The 17,581-nt window shown below is 37.1% G+C and overlaps 1 protein-coding gene across 1 annotated transcript in view; it reads right to left on the bottom strand.

The window, feature by feature from the left end:
• IL1RAPL2 (interleukin 1 receptor accessory protein like 2) overlaps positions 1–17,128 on the bottom strand; it is a 624,194-nt gene extending 607,066 nt beyond the window's left edge. Inside the window, exons 1-2 of the mRNA XM_066250474.1 lie at positions 16,906–17,128; positions 5,996–6,269 (exon numbers count right to left, since the gene is read on the bottom strand). Of these exons, the coding sequence (XP_066106571.1) occupies positions 5,996–6,269; positions 16,906–17,128 (497 nt within the window). The remainder of the gene's footprint in view (positions 1–5,995; positions 6,270–16,905) is intronic.
• Positions 17,129–17,581: the final 453 nt, after the last annotated feature.

The following is a 17,581-nucleotide window of genomic DNA, read 5'->3' as shown; positions in this document are numbered from 1 at the left end:
TCTTGGCTAGGAAGAATAAATATAATCAAGATGGCTATATTACCCAAAGCAATATACAAATTTAATGCAATTCCCATCAAAATTCCAATGACATTTTTTAAAGAAATAGAGCAAAAAATCATCAGATTTATATGGAACTATAAAAAACCCCGAATAGCCAAAGCAATCCTAAAGAAAAAGAATGAAGCTGGGGGCATAACAATACCTGACTTCAAACTCTATTATAGGGCCACGACAATCAAAACAGCATGGTATTGGCAGAAAAATAGACACTCAGACCAATGGAACAGAATAGAAAGTCCAGAAATAAAACCACATATATATAGTCAAATAATTTTTGATAAAGGGGCCAACAACACACAATGGAGAAAAGAAAGCCTCTTCAATAAATGGTGCTGGGAAAACTGGAAAGCCACATGCAAAAGAATGAAACTGGACTACAGTCTCTCCCCCTGTACAAAAATTAACTCAAAATGGATCAAAGATCTAAACATAAGACCTGAAACAATTAAGTACATAGAAGAAGACATAGGTACTCAACTCATGGATCTGGGTTTTAAAGAGCATTTTATGAATTTGACTCCAATGGCAAGAGAAGTGAAGGCAAAAATTAATGAATGGGACTACATCAGACTAAGAAGTTTTTGCTCAGCAAGGGAAACTGATAACAAAATAAACAGAAAGCCAACTAAATGGGAAATGATATTTTCAAACAACAGCTCAGATAAGGGCCTAATATCCAAAATATACAAAGAACTCATAAAACTCAACAACAAACAAACAAACAATCCAATAAAAAAATGGGAAGAGGATATGAATAGACACTTCTCCCAGGAAGAAATACAAATGGCCAACAGATATATGAAAAGATGCTCATCTTCTTTAGCTATTAGAGAAATGCAAATCAAAACGGCAATGAGATACCACCTCAGACCTGTTCGATTAGCTGTTATTAGCAAGTCAGGTAATAGCAAATGTTGGAGAGGCTGTGGAGAAAAAGGAACCCTCATACACTGTTGGTGGGAATGTAAAGTAGTACAACCATTATGGAAGAAAGTATGGTGGTTCCTCAAAAAACTGAAAATAGAACTACCTTATGACCCAGCAATCCCTCTACTGGGTATATATCCCCAAAACTCAGAAACATTGATACGTAAAGACACATGCAGCCCCATGTTTATTGCAGCATTGTTCACAGTGGCCAGGACATGGAAACAACCAAAAAGCCCATCAATAGATGACTGGATAAAGAAGATGTGGCACATATACACTATGGAATACTACTCAGCCATAAGAAATGATGACATCGGAACATTTACAGCAAAATGGTGGGATCTTGATAACATGATACGAAGCGAAATAAGTAAATCAGAAAAAAACAGGAACTGTATTATTCCATACGTAGGTGGGACATAATAGTGAAACTAAGAGACATTGATAAGAGTGTGGTGGTTACGGGGGGGAGGGGGGAATGGGAGAGGGATAGGGGGTGGGAGGGGCACAAAGAAAACAAGATAGAAGGTGACAGAGGACAATCTGACTTTGGGTGGTGGGTATGCAACATAATTGAATGACAAGATAACCTGGACTTGTTATCTTTGAATATATGTATCCTGATTTATTGATGTCACCCCATTAAAAAAATAAAATTATAAAAAAAAAAAAAAAAAAAAAAGAATAACATATTTTACAAAATTAATGAATTTCTGAAAAGTTGGCTAAGAGTAAATGACTATCTTTGGAATTTCTGGATGTAAATTGTATTTCCCTTTAGAATTCTATTATTAAATTTCTGTTGTATCTCATGAAAAAAAAAAAATTGTGGGACCAATAAGCTGCAACTCTGGGTTAGCACAATAGATTAGTGGAATTGGGGTATAAAAAGAGTGAGCTAGAAGTGGTGGCAAGAATAAAATATATGAAAATAAAATTATGGAGGGATTGTTACAGTCCGCAATCCTCCAAAATGTTTCAGATGGCCAGCCATAATCATTATATTACTTCTTGGCCCCTGAAAATATTTTTGAATTTGCAACTCCAGCAATAAGATAAAACCTAGATATGAGAAAACAAACCATAGAACAAAAAGACACTTAAGTTTGTGTAATGATAAAGAGATAAAAAACAACAAAATGAATACTAATGTCAGCTAGCTCACCAGTAATTATTTGAAATCAATTCTTGTTTTATGATTATCAAATATAATACATTAATTCTTACAAAGTAGATAAACTCTGCTAACTGACTAAACTCTAAATATCTGCTTCCTCCCAATAAACAAACTAAATAGAGTATAAATTATATAGGTATTGTACCATATAATTATATCTTTGAGCTAATGAACAACAGTCAGGCTATATTTTTAAACATTACAGCATATGAAATTCGCTATTAATAAAATAAAAATAGATACAAATTTCCACTACTTTGTTGTTTAAATTACTTACAATTTTATAAACAAGTAGATTATTAAATTTTGAAGGTTTAGAAAATAAACTTTTCAGGTTACATAAGTGTTCCTTTATGCAAAATTGTTACAAAAAATAAGTAAGTGAGGCACTCTCACTTATAACCAAAAATATGTAGAAAAAAAACTGATCACATTACACTTTAGCCTACATAGGCCAGAGAAGGCGTTGTCACTTTCTCAAGATCCTGCACAATCTTGACCTTTTCTGAAGTCAATTAATTCTTCAAGATCTAGAGTCTAATTTTTTTCTACAAGAAATTATCTTCTCTCCTGGGAATTGCTGCCCAGTTAACTGACTTTTGACTCCTATTTTTAAAGATCAATAGTTAAGTTGGAATTGCATTATAAGAAATGTGCACTGTCCTTAAAATCTCTTGGCAACCATGGTGGGGAGTAGAGCAGGAGGATGAAAGTGATAAAAGCTATTTCTTAGAGTCTTAGGAAGATAAGACAATTACTTCTCTTTTTAAAGAGATAGGTTTTTTTGCAATATGTCATAAAGTGATTCCTATGACAAATGCTTAGTGATTGTTCTTTGAAATGTAAACTTGTTTAATATATCCTGCACAGCTACTTAAAGGTCAGGATCATTTAAGGATCATTAAAATCAGGCACAATTACTTTACACTTACATTTATTTATTTTTATTTTATATTATGAAACATTTGAAACACACTAAAAATAAAAATAACAATATAATGAACCCTCATGTACTCATTTCACAGATTCAATAATTAGTAACATGATGCAGTTCTTATTTCAAATATTTCCACCTCCCTCTTCAGGTGATGTTGCTTTTCTGAAGTAAGAATCACACAAATACAATGAATAGCAAGGTAAAGTCATACCTCAGAGCTGATAAATGCCCTGAGGAGCCTTAGAAAGTTTGAGGCATTCATATTTTGAGAGTCTCATTTACTTAAATAATTACCAAAGACCAAGAATTATCTGATTATGTTCCCATTTAAGAAGAAGTTTCCTTGTTCTGCCTACTTAATTGGAGACGTAAATGGTCACAATGTTTTTTGAACTGATAACAGGTTCTCTGCACTTGAATATTGTGATCCCCAAATACACAAATGTCTACAGATGTTCAATTATATTTAATCGTTCTTTTCAATAGCTGTGAATTCAATTCAAGATTATATGAATACATTATCTTCATCCATAGCTTAAGTCACCCCTTGTACCAACTTACTGAGAAAGTAATGTGTGAGATTTTATCAAATAAGATTACTTTCTTCATTTTTCCTACCAAGTTCCTCCACTAAAAAGATTCAGGTGGGAATAGAGGGAGGGAGACAGTAATTCTTACTCTGGAACTGCTCCTCAAAATATGACTCACTTGTCCACAATTTTGCTATTACCAAACAACAGCTAAAAAATTCAACAAATCACTCTTGAGACTGGCCAAAGAAAAACAAGCAAATAAAAGATTAATTAGCTACTGAAAGATAACAAATAGTAAACTTTTCTTGCTATGATTCAATTGAAGGGAGAATATTAATAAATACCCCATGTCTGCATTTTTAAGCACACAAAAAATCAATAGAGTAATTTTAATGAGGTCAATAAAGCATACAGAATTATCCATGATTATGTTAAAGTGGTATCAAATTAGAGATTTTAGGTGAATACTGACATTGCCAAATTCAGAGCCTTTTATACTATGTCATGCTCTTGGCAATGGCACAAAATCACACCTATGAATTGACTTTCTCACTTGCACATATCTGGAATCAGTAGCCACTGCTAGATCTGAAAAACATGTTTATTATTCACAAACAAATGCTACCTACTTTATTTATGTCATTCTAGAAGAGATTCCTATATTTCTAAGTTGACAAAACACTGTTGCTTCCTTCAGAACAGCAGTTCCCAAACTTTTTTTCTTATCAAGGCACACATGAAGGATAATATTTAAAATTTCACCCACATATATCAGTTCAAATCCCTAACTAGTAGATCACTAGTTATACTTGAATGAAGCCTCTGCTCAGTGGAATACCATCCCTTTTTCTTCTATTGAGCTAGATGTGAGTTGAGGACCAGTGACTTAGAGGGTATCTACAGTAGATACAAACATAGTCAACTCATATGTACTTGAAACACAGGGACAGCTACAGGAAAGGATTTCAAGGGCATTGGGACGTTCCACTTGTGAATGTATATGGTGGGCTGAGGCTTTGCAAATAAAATTTTAGATTTTTGAAAACAAGAAATAACAACAACAAAAAGAAAATGGAGTTGGAGGGGGAAATAGTTCTATTTTGACTGGCAGGATTTGATGAGGGTGGGAGATGGACAGTGGAAAATCAGGTCAGGGTAACAGCACACTAAAGAATATAGTGTCAGTTACAGTGGCTAAATTAAACCCACCTACCAATTTTGCCAAAAGCTGCCCAAGTAGGTGAAATATTGATTATCACTAAGGTTGTGATCAGAATGATTTCTAGTTCTGCTAATATCCTGTAGGTTTTGCCCACCACAAACAAAAAGTAAACTCACTATTTGCTTCCCCCAAACTCCCTCCACAAATATATAAAAGTGATTCTAAGAGTATCAAGAGCGTTCTCTATTTATACAACACCTTGTTCTCCCAGCCTTTTGAACAATAAGCCCTCACTAGGGGTTTCCAAGTGCTTTTGATGAAGAGGTGACATAGCTTTAGCATCAGACAAAGGCCACAGTAGACAAAAATAGGAAGGGTCTGCATTTCCAAGAAGGTAAAATAAAATATTAGAATGCAGGTCCCTGGTGAGCAAGATCAGAGGCTCCCAAAATGGCAGCATTGAAATGTGGTTTAAAGGTCATATCAGCTACCTACTTCAATACCTAGTGCAGTCTCTCTGAGACTCTAGATTCTAGATTTTAGCACTGGCGTGGAGTGGGAAGGAAGGGCATACATATTGTGGAATCCGTAAGGAAAAAGATTGTTTTTCACTGTAAATTTCTTGCATACAAGAATTGTATGTGAAATCTTCCTTGCATAGTACCTAGGAACTCAGGCTGACTGTGTGTTTACAGGGGTCCATGCTGAATATTTCAAAACTGTGGACCCAAACTCACATTGCAATACTATGAAGAATCTCAACAGTAGCTCATTGGTAAAAAGATCTCCCAACAGCATTTGAAGCTATCTTCCATCAAAAATTAAGGACAGACATTGGCCTAAGTGATACTTAAAGTTATATTCATGGCCAGATAGCAAGACCATTGAACCAACTGGCTCTATGCAAAAGCAACTGTTAATAAGGCCCTGGGGCAGCAGTGGAGTTGGGGAAGAAATTAATCACACAATCTTCTAAATAAATGAGCACACACAGTAAATGTGAGTCTTGTTTTATGAAAGTTGTACACAATTTGCAATGTACTTTCAATAATTAGAATTGAATTTATTTAATCTCTGCATTTCTTACAAATTTTCAAAACCCTACCTACTGTTTGAGGTGAGAAACACACTACAGCCCCAATCAAAAGGCTACCAGCTATGGAATGGAGCAATATTTTCATGCACACACTCACCTTAGAACACAAGTGTAGAACCCACTGTCTTGTGCCTCAGCTGAGTGAAACCATATTGAATCTTCTTCTTTGCTCATCCTGACTTCTGAAAAGATTATGGGCTCTTCCAAATCTCCTTGGTTTTTATACCACATAAGTCTGAGTCCAGTGCTCTGGGCCATGCTATAGTTGGTGCGAATATAACTGTAGAAAAGGGCACATTTCACTCGGACTGGTTCACCTGCCAAAGCCATGTATGTCTTGAGATCCACTGACCAGTCAATGCATCCATCCACTGAAAGAAAACCAGATGAGGTATGAGATACAGTGAGCGTTGTAGATAGTAATGCTATGAGCAACAATCATTGCCAACATGTACTGAGGATTTACTATGAGCCGGGCACTATGTCAATTGCTTTACATAGATCACCTCATTCAGTCTTCCCAGTGGTCTTATGAGGCAGAGCAATGTCTTTCATAGGCCTGAGAAAGCAGTATTCCTGATGGACCCCTGTGCCTTTTGATTATTTCCAATACTGTATGGTATAACCTTCTGCCTGCCTGGGTTGATTAGGTACCCAAAGGAGCTCCAGGATTCATGCCTCGGGGGTTTGCCTGAGGCCCCATTGTTTGGTCCCAATGCCAACACAGTGTGAGATTGAATTGCCAGAGTGACATTGACATGTTGATTTTAGTTGACTCAAATTGATTATATAGACAGGAGCCCCACAAAACAAATACTTCCACAGGACTCCTGTCTAGCCTAGGAACAGCCCTGAGATTGACACTTTTATTATTCTTATTTTACAGATGAGAAAAAAGAGACTCAGATTTCAGTTACTTTGCCCAAGGTTACACAGATAATAAGTGGTAGAAAAACAGTCTCTGATTCCAGTGACTGTGTTTTTAACCCCTACACTATACTACCTTTGCTTAAAACCAACACGCACCATTACACTTTTTATTTGTTTTCGAAAAAGTAAATGCCCAGGATGGAAGCAGTGGATACCTAAAATAATTATGTGCCATTATCTACATGCCAGTTTTCCATAGTATGACCTATTAATAGCAGACATTTAATCACAATTCGATTTCTTTTTATACCCTTAGGCCTCCCTTGCTGCTGGTGTGTGCTCATGGGACTATGTTATATTAATGTCAGGTTTAATCAAATAATATTAGGTTGATAAGTCTACCATTAAAAAAGACATATACAGTAAATTCCCTCTTTTACATAAGGTCTGGAAATGAGACACTGTGGTTAATTTAATATGCTAATCAGTCAATTAGCATAGAAATTCTACCTCCAGTTGTATATTTTCAGAAGTCGCATCATATTATGCTATATCCATTAATATTACTTGATTACCTTTATAAAATAATCCTCTCATAAATTATATAATCACTATCATTTAAAAGTTGTTTCATAATTTATGAACTGATCTGTATCCTTCTTTTAGATGTTGAGAACTCTATAAACCAACATGTTACTCTTTCAATCTCAGTTAACAGCAACCTTAAAGCTAAATGCAATGCTCAAGTGTAATAACTATCTTACCTCAGAATTTTGCTTTCTATATAAGAGGTTTTTTGGTGGGGTTTTTTTTTACATGAGGTTCAAGAACACAGAGGGGTAAGGGTACCTGAGTAGACTTCTCGATCGTTAGTAAAATGTGCCTATATGCATGGTTGAACTTTTCAGGGACGATGTTCCACAGCTCTTTCTTAGATCTTCACAGGGGTCTAGGGCCCAAGACAGTTTTTGAACTCTGTGGTTTCTAATCTGTCTGGTTTTATTTTTCACTGCCCTGCTGCATATGAATTTTAATTATAAGCTTCTCCAAATCTTCTTATAATATGTGAACTATCCATTTCAGACAGGTAAATAAACAACTCATTCTAAATTTATGTTGTAGGGCATCTGAACTTTCTTCAAGAATCAAATGGCACAAGATCCATCACTATGGACTGTGTATTGTTGAAGTCAAGAAAGCACATCTGTATTAGACTAAGAATGTGCTGATTACTGGCTATATCTTGGGAGGGTTTTCACTCACTCCCTGGCATCAGTCATTTACATGTCATTTGTCTCATAACTGTCAAAAACAGAGAGGAAAATCTGCATAAGTTAAACATTCTGAGTCATGATAAATTGCAGGTGATACATCTCTAGATCAAATGCAAATTTAATATTTAATACTTAATATTAATATTGTTTATCATATTTGAATTACTTTTATATTATTCCTCTTTATGGATTATCTGTATGACTGTTCCAATGAATTAACACAGTTGAGAGGTAACAATATAAATATTTTAAAAGAAATATGTAGTTTCTCATAGCTTTATTTCAAAAGTTCATTAACAGAAAGAAAACATGGGCATAAATTAAAAAAAAAAAAACCTCTTTAATATTCACGGTTTTGTTTTCTCCTAACCCTAAGGTGCAGAACAAGTATTTTTGAATTAAAAATGTTGTCTTGGCAAAGTAGATTCAACCTCTGTAATTATCTAACTGATAAAAAAAAAACTTTCAGAATGGTCCTTCCATTTGCTAAATCCCTTTAGTTACCTCCTTTAAACTATCTTTTGCATAATCCATACCTTTACCATGTTAATGGCCTGTTTCACCCATTAGTGACAAAGTAGGATTGTAATTGAAGATAATCAAAATATCTGCTCCTCAGACACAACAATCATGCTCAAAGTCAGTTGAAGACATTTAACTGCTGTTACAATTAGCTTTATCACACAGACATTGAGATTTCACCAAGAATTCATTTTCTTTTAAGTACTATTTGAACAAAATGTCTTTGATTTAATAGACTGTTTCCTTATGTTCTCTTGCTTTGGGTAGCAGAGAGGGAGTATTGGTTTTAAGGTTGTCAGTAGGCAGAGGACAGATAATAATGGATAATTATTGCCAAACATCACCTCCTTTATTCTTTTACTTTAGTATTCACAATATAAGGTAACAATATAAGGCATCTGAAGAGACCTGAGAAAATTTTTCCAAAAAGTAGACAAATATGATGCCAGGGATCCACGAAGCCCACCTGCCACTAAATAGTTTCCCATACTGAAGCTTGCAGGGGTCGTCAAACTTTTTATAAAAACCACCCACTTTTGCAGTGCTGGTTGATCTGGTCCCTACCGCCCACTAGTGGGCGTTCCAGCTTTCATGATGGGCCAATCGTGGCGCTGTTTGGTTGCACGGTAGGGACCAGGTTGACCAGCACTGCAAAAGTGGGCGGTTTTTATAAAAAGTTTGACGACCCCTGCAGGGGGTTCTAGATCACTACTAGGTTGCAAAAAAATGGTATAATTTGTTTCTTTGACTTGCTACTCTTAGGAAAACAAACCAATAGTGGGGCAAGAGGGGATGGAATAGGATAGAGTGCATTTATTTTTACATCTGGAACTAGTGAACCAACTCAGGAGGACATATAAGGAAAGAGGCCTGGACAATCTGATGGCAAGGCAACATGCAGGGACTGAAACCTTGAGTTTAAGCACTGAAAGGTGTGAGAGGGTGACAGAAAGGCAGAAGGAAGAAAAACATCACATGAAATTCAATTGGTCAAAGGCCATTCCAGGAATCAAAGATGGTGCCATCTGAAGTCACCAGTGCTAGTCACACTCCGTAATGAGAGAGAGTTTGCAATAACAGGCCATACTTTCACAGCTTCTTACATGTTGACATTCTCTACTCATTGGGCAAATAGCTGAATGAATAGTTCTGTGAGGCAACTGGCAAGGGTGCAGGCTATATACAGTTGGAGACACCGTGGAACTGAGTAGCCTACAGTGGAAGCCAACCGTCAAGCTTGACCTCATTAGCACAAGTCTCTATTCAGAAAGCAATCTCGCCCTATTCTGTTTATATTTCCAGTGGCACCTGTTTTGGTTGGCCCTTGACGGGCTTCTGAGAAAAGTGGTTTCTGATCAGACTGGCTTCTCCCTCAGATGGTTTCCTAACTGGGTTTCACTGATGAAGCCGAAAGTGTAAATAAGGCATTGCTAGAAGAAAAACACTTTTATTCAAAAACCAGTAAAATTCTGCAGTTGGAGTGAAGCTTGCTACAGATTAAACCCAGTATAAGTGCATGCCTATCCTCTGCTTCACAATCATTTGGTATTTTAAATATTCTTGTCATTGCATTTGCAAACACCTCTATTTTAAAATTATCCATTTTCTGATCATTCTTGAGTTATATGAACAGCAATTCAAGTATTTTAAATAACAATTGTGTTTCTTTGGATTCTCATCTCTACTCCCTTGATTTAGTTTTCAGTAAGGCTCACAGTTATTACTCTTGGTTTAGCCTTGTTGGCAGAAATGCTTTAATATCTAAGCTATCCAAAATAATTATAATGGAGCAAAGGAAGTCACATTAAAACCCAGGTCTCTATTTTAATCATTTTTATTTCAATCTGAAAAACAAGTGTATGGTGAAAGTATTTGACATTAAGATTCAAACAAAGGGAGTGTATGAAGTATATAAAGGCACATTCTGGTGCCTATACAATTTATTTTTCCAAAAGGAGACTTCCAGGGGTAAAAACTAATTCAATACCCTGGAAAGTACCCTGGGTGACCAAAGCAAACCTATTTAGCCTCTTTATTAATAAGCTTCTGCTTTCTCCTCAATACAACGGTAGAGCAAATCCTACCACTCCTACCTGCTGTGAAAATGAAGTCCTGATAAAAGTTTATAAATCCCTAAAAGAGGATGATATGTTATTATCATCAACAATGATTATAATATTAATTTATAAAACAAGTATTGTGTGCTGTAAAACTACAAACTCTAATGGCTATATACATGACAATTTTTATTGGTGGAACAGGAAATGGAAAGAATTGACAATTCTGTATTTTGGGGGTTTTTTTGTTTGTTTTTGAGAGGTTTTTTTGGAATTGTATATTTTGGATTTTTGCCCCAAATTGGAAATCCCTTTAAGTAAAATGGCTCATTTTCACAAATTTAAAAATATGGAAGTTACAGATATCTTGAGGACATTAATTGCAACTTAGGTCATTTGCTTGGAGATGTACATTCAATATTAGTTTTATGTATTTGTGTTTACTAATTTCATTTGTTAAACCAGGTTTCCTTTGAAGTATTTCAACTACATTCCATGCATTTATATGGCCTGCTCTGTTTTTCAATCAAGAACAATTGTTGGGGGCAGTTCATCAAATAACCACTAGAGGGCAGATTGTCCAAGTTTTTCTGTAGCACTTAACATTTTCCTTATCTAATCTCTGAAACTCAGGATTTGCTATCTGCCAACCACTGAATACTGAGAAGGAATCACAGCACACCTCTAGGGACGCAGCCAAGTTAAGCATGTTCAAACTGGTGACCAGGTTGCATACATGCCAGGTGTATGACCAAGCACAGAAAAATTCAACAGAAGCAGTTACTGGGCGCTCATCAAGCCCTTACTACAGAACAGTGGGGTGCTGTGCTAGGTGCTTTGTACCTATTTTTCTCACTTCATTATTATGTTAACTTTGGTAGGTAGTGACTTTCATTATTCCCATTATAACTGAAGAGAAAAAAAGAATTAAAGCAATGTGCTCTAGGTCATTCAGGTTGCAGTAACAGAGTTCGGACCCTAACCCAAGAAGGTTGGACTCCAGAACCTATGTTCTTAATTACTGTATGTTTCATATACTGCCTCCTATAATCTTCAGCCTAGCACATGAGTCATTAAAAGGCTAAAATTCACTTGGTGCTATCCAAATTGTCATGTGTATTCCAAAGAGCACATACTTGTCCAGTAGAGTAGACCTTTCCAGTTGAGTAATATTATATCCTCAGATAATAACCATTGTGGAAATAACAGCCATAAAATAACATATGTGAGTTATTTATCAATGAACTACACACAATATTTACCGAGTAATGCATTATTAATATTTTGTGTACTTGTTTCGACCTCTGAAGATCAGATCTAAATCTTGGATAAATTATATCTGACCTGTATTGATATATTTAAAATGAAATATCTAGGAATGATCACTCAACTCCTAAAATTATAAACCAGATTGTATTTATCTTAACATTTGTACTTATGTATTATATTAATTGAATATAAAGTTTTTCTCATTCTTAATATTTTAATGTGGAAGTTGAATGCTTTCTGCATCTCTATGTTATCCCTCAAACACACACTTAATGACAAATTTCTTTTTATTTATACCTATCACAGTGGAGGCTGCCTGCCTCATGTGGGCTGTCCCCAAACCCAAGAAGTCAAATTCTTCATGAAGTGAGTGGCCTTTACTCCTGCTTTTGGACCCTTGCTTCCTTGCCCCCAGCCTGGAAATATGGACAGAGCTGTTTCTTCATTTTTAAAATATTTTTCTGTCAGTGGGAAAAAAGAATTGGATTTCTAAAATTTCATCTAAGCATCAATACCCATCAATAGAGAGAATATCCCTCACTTTAGCTCTATAAATGAAATGAAGGATTATTGCTTCAGGTTTTAAAAAGCATTTCTACATTTTTTTATGAATTGGATTACATGCTTTCCTTTCACACTTTTACCCCCTACTATTTGTCAATGGAAAATTTCTGCCTAAAAGAAGTCTTTCATCTTGTTTTAACCTAGTTATTACGCTTAATAATGGGCTGGTAACCATCTTCATTTCCCTTTCATTACAGGATCTGTGCTATGCTTTGTCAAGATCATTCCTTCGATTTTTATCCGACAAATGAGCCTCAATTACGTTGTGGAGATAAAGCCATGTAAGGATTACAACTAAACCCTCAACTCCTGATTACCTGAGGCTCGATAAGCCTCCTTGGGAATCAGCCACTAGCCAGGAGCTCTTCTCAGATACACTGATGTTAATTCCAAGGTTACAGCAGCAAATGTGCCCGTGGGAGACAAGATATCAGAACTGCCCGCCAATCCCTCTAGTAGGCTTTCTGCTGCTCCCTCAAATCCAGGATGCTTGGCAGTGAGCTTATCTCCCCTGCCAAATCTCTGCCTTCTATGTGAACAGTCATCTGAGCCCAAAACTTTGGAAGTCATCCCTGAATTTTATCTTTCCCTTCTCATTGATCTCCCCCTGCTCCTCCCATAAAACATTAAAATTTGCAATTTCTAAAAAGTAACTTAAATTCCTTCCCTCCTCTCTATTCTCATAGATATGAAAGTCCTGACCCTTTTCATATCTTGCTGGGACTATTGCAATACCCTCTGAATGGTCTTTCAACATTTGCATTCCAATTTGTTCTTCAAACTGTTACCAAAGTGAACTCCCTGAAGTATATGGCCATGTTTCTTTACTGTTCAAAACCTGCAGTGGCTCCTGATATGCAAATCCCTAAGTGTATTTCCCCCTGGTTTACCTGAAAAGACAGACTCATTTCTACTCCCATCCACAGCTCTTCACACATCCTACACTTCAGTCAAGACTCACAGTTCCCTGCACATACTATTCACTTCTCTGCCTTTGCTATTCTGATTCATTTGACTTAGAATGTCCTTGGCCTCTGTGCCTCTCTGTTGAGATCCTACCCATATTCCAAGGCCCAACTTCAAATGCCACTTGTTTTATTAAACTGTACTTCATTGCTCCAAGAGAATTCTTTCCCCTGTTGTCCATGTGTTTGTCTACACATCTCCTTCTCAGTTAGGTGGGTGTGTGCATTGCACATAATAGGCACTTATTAAATATTTATGGAATGAAATCATGCATTTGTTTTCCAAATTTCCTAATAGTCAAGAGTTGTTTGTATTCATAGGATATCTTAAAATTCCTCCTTCTTCTGCTACACAGCAGATCAGTGTTATGGCCAATCTCTGATAGGAATGTCAGAGGAGAGGCCACAATGAACAATATGGGTTCCCCATAACAAATGACTGCCACCTTTCTCTTCTCTTAGCTAGCATCACTAGACACAGAAATAACAAAATGAACTCTGCCACATCCCTGCTCCAGAAGTTATGATTCCATGGGAACTCAGCCAAAATCACCCAGTCTAATACTCAAGCCTTTCCAAATCAGTCCCTGCCCTATGAATGGCTGCCTACCATTCTCCAAGAGAAAAATCCTGTTGTTGACAGGCTGACCTCCTCCCTCCCTGTCCTATCCTAGCTCGCCTCATCGGAGAGCAGTTATGCTGTGGGCTCTTGCTCACTCAGCTGTTTCCTGTACCTAACCTCGTACCACTTCTCCCAACTTCCAGGCTTCTCCAACCAAATTCTAGCCATGCATTGAACTGTGTTTGCGTAGATGTCAAGTTAGAAGTGGCATCCTGGTTTTTCTACCACATTGATTGGCATATTAAATATTAGTCATAATCACAGATTCCTTATGTGTTTTTTTTGTTTTTTTTTCTTTTTTCTTCAAGTACCTCCTGGACAAGATATGTAGTGGGTCTTACTAAATGTACGTGTATGTATCCTCATGCCATGAGATATCACACAATTAATTGCTAGTGGAGTAAACTGCTTTAATCAAGTAATTTTTATATTAGGTTTAGGTTAACCTTTGGAATGATAAAACTATTTTCAAAATGTAAAAATATACTTTTCTGCTTCAGTAAGTAGAGAACCATGAAAAGAATAAAATCTATCTGGGTTACCTGAAGATTTGTCAGGCCCTCGTGGTCATTATCGTAGACCCCAATGTCAAGGCAGTATAAGAAGAGCAGCGTGAAAAGAGCATAGAACGAGGTAGAAGTCAGAAACTCTCAGTTCCCATTCCACCCTTACCTTCCGAAGGAGATGTGACTTTGAAAAAGTCAGTTTCTACTCCCAAAAGAATTGGAGGCATTAAAATAAACACACTCTAACCCAGCAACAAGAAAGAAAGAAAGAAAGAGAGAGAGAGAGAGAAAGAAAGAAAGAAAGAAAGAAAGAAAGAAAAAGAAAGAAAGAAAGAAAGAAAGAAAGAAAGAAAGAAAGAAAGAAAGAAAGAAAGAAAGAGAAAGCTGATTATTGGATGGTTACTAAGGTCTCTGCCCATAAAGATGAGCTGCACATGTTCTAAATTGGAAACTCCCCTAGTAATCTTTGTTTTGATTTTTTCTTAATTTCAAAGTTATAGAGAAATAAAAAGAACAATATTACAAACTCCCATGATTTCACCATACAGACTTAATAATGCTAACTTTTTTCCCAATTTGCTTTCAGTAGCTTTGTTTTATTAAAGAAATAAAGCATCGCAGATATGGTTAATGTCTTCTTTAAACACCGTACACAGTCCCATTCCTACCTCAGATCCCTGACTGAATATAACCACTATTTCTTCCAACTTTTAGACCTGTGCATAACATAGGTATGTATTCTGAAGAAAAGTTATATTAGTTATTAAAAATCTGCCTTACAGTGAGTGGGGGCATGTGAATAAATGTCAGTTTACTCACTCTTGTGACCGGTCAACTTAGGTCTAAGAGGGTGTTCTTTGAGGTATGCACACTCCCGATACACAAGCACCCTGCACCTCTTATACACATAGCCCTAGTGTACAGAAGATCACCAGGGAAATCCCAGAAAAATTTCCTGGCCTAGCAATGGGCAAAATTGGGGGGAAAAAAGTGTTGTAAGGTGGGACTTCACCCCCAGATGACCTTTCCTCCCCTAACATATTAGTGGTCATGTGGTTCAGTTTCTCCCCTGATCTTTCCTCCCTTGGCATGTCGCTAGACATGCAGTAGATCCCCTTAGAGGAGGAAAAGGGGGGGCAGAGAATAGCTTCATATGACTCCTATACAAGCCCTTGCACAACCACTCTTTTAAGCATTAAGCTCTCAGGCCTATGAGGGTCTGGCCTGCATCAAATAATCTTAGGAAAAAAGCTTCAGATCTGTTGACCTCAGAGACACAGTTTTTGATCAAAGTAAAGATTACATCGAAGCCTCAATTGTATTTTAACTACAGGCCCAGAAAAGCAGCAAAATTAGATGAAGCAATGTAGTGGCTTACATTAGGACCAGCTGTACTGACTAATGACCCATACACTAGGGCCAACCAAGAAGGACTCTTCCTCTCTCTCTCTCTCTCTCTCTCTCTCTCTCTCTCTCTCATACTTGTTTTTTATCCAACCCCTTCTTTCCTCAGGCATGCCTTCTCTCTTTCTTTTGAGCACATCCTCGCTTTTCCTCCCCCTTTATTCTCTCAAGGTCTGTTTTCTTTGCTTTTCTTTCTCCTAAGCTCCAAGGGCCCTTCTTTCAGCTCTAACTTGTTTCCTGAGTCCACACAGCCCAGCTAGCTCACTTCTTCTATGGCTCACTTCTACTGCTGTGACTTTCTAAATAAATTTTCACTTGTAGTTGAGTCTGGCCTCTGAATAGTTTCTCAGGTCTAACATCTGGTACCATTTGCCATTTACACAGACATTTGTGTAATCTGTTGATTTTATATTTATATAGTCATATAACATCAGTTTATAATATAAATAAATTGTTATAACTATATTTGTGATGTATTTATAAGTTAACTACAATAGATTGAATCGTATTAATTTGATGTTTTCATAAGTCAAACAGGTCAAATATTGACAATTTCATATGATTAATTCTAACTAATATTGCATGAAGTATCATAAACTTAAGTAAACATTCATTATATAAAATTATAACTATCTTAAAAAGGGGAGATAAAGCAAGATAGGGTTGAGAACTTCTATGTTAGTTGGTTATTATTTGTCAACACAAATCGGTCCCTGCAAGGGCCCTTTTGATAGCTCATAAAAACAGCAGAGCTTTTTCTTAGGCTCCAGGCTTTTGCAATGGCTATGCCGAGTGACCAGTACATTGTTCCTTCAGATATCTACATGGCTCACTGGCTGGCAATTTCTTTCATTTATCTGTTCAAATAAGTTGGAGGGTAAGGAAATTTATTGGTCCCTGGATTGATGGGACAAAGAGATGGGTGGCTTCCCACCTTCTACAGACTCATATCACCTGCAGACGCAGACCCCAGGCCCTGAGCAAGTGGATTCCCATCCACTGGGAACGTGCTCACAGTCTGCACCATGATCCCCAGCCTCATCCAGGTGGGTATGGAAGAGGTACTGTCAGGAAAGATGCAAACAGTTTCTCCCCTCTGTTTCCCCGGTGGCAGCCTACCCAACTCCTTGGGGCCATGGGGACTGTGGGACACCTTGAAGTTCTGGTCAACCTGCATGGCCTCAAGGAGGACATTTCCAAGCCTCTGGTACGGTAGGTAGAGGGCCACTCTTCAGCAACCAGCAGAAGATAATGCATTCCAAGACAGCCAGGAAAAGAATGCTGTGCCATGAGGGAACGCTGGCTGGGTCCCTTAAAATGGTGATGAGCTTAGGGGGTGCGGTATATATGACGTGCGGCTCTGTGAGGCTAGGTACCTGTAGCGCCTACATGGCCAAGTCCCATGCTCAAGGAGGTGCAGTAACTGCAGAGCTTTCCAGGCCTTTCCTGCCAAGGAAATGGCCACATTCAGAGTACTTCCTGGATATAGCCTGCATCTGCGTATTAGCACCATAATCAGTTTCACTTCCCTCTCAGAAATGGGTATGTTTACAGGACAGTCTATAATACCATTATGCACACTTAGCATAACATTAGAGGATTTATATATGCCACAGTGCCCAGGTACTGA

The sequence above is a fragment of the Saccopteryx bilineata genome, chromosome X (assembly GCF_036850765.1).
Source record: "Saccopteryx bilineata isolate mSacBil1 chromosome X, mSacBil1_pri_phased_curated, whole genome shotgun sequence".
Taxonomy (NCBI): domain Eukaryota; kingdom Metazoa; phylum Chordata; class Mammalia; order Chiroptera; family Emballonuridae; genus Saccopteryx; species Saccopteryx bilineata.
The sequence above is the reverse complement of the archived record's forward strand: the minus strand, read 5'-3'. Positions and strand labels throughout refer to the sequence as shown.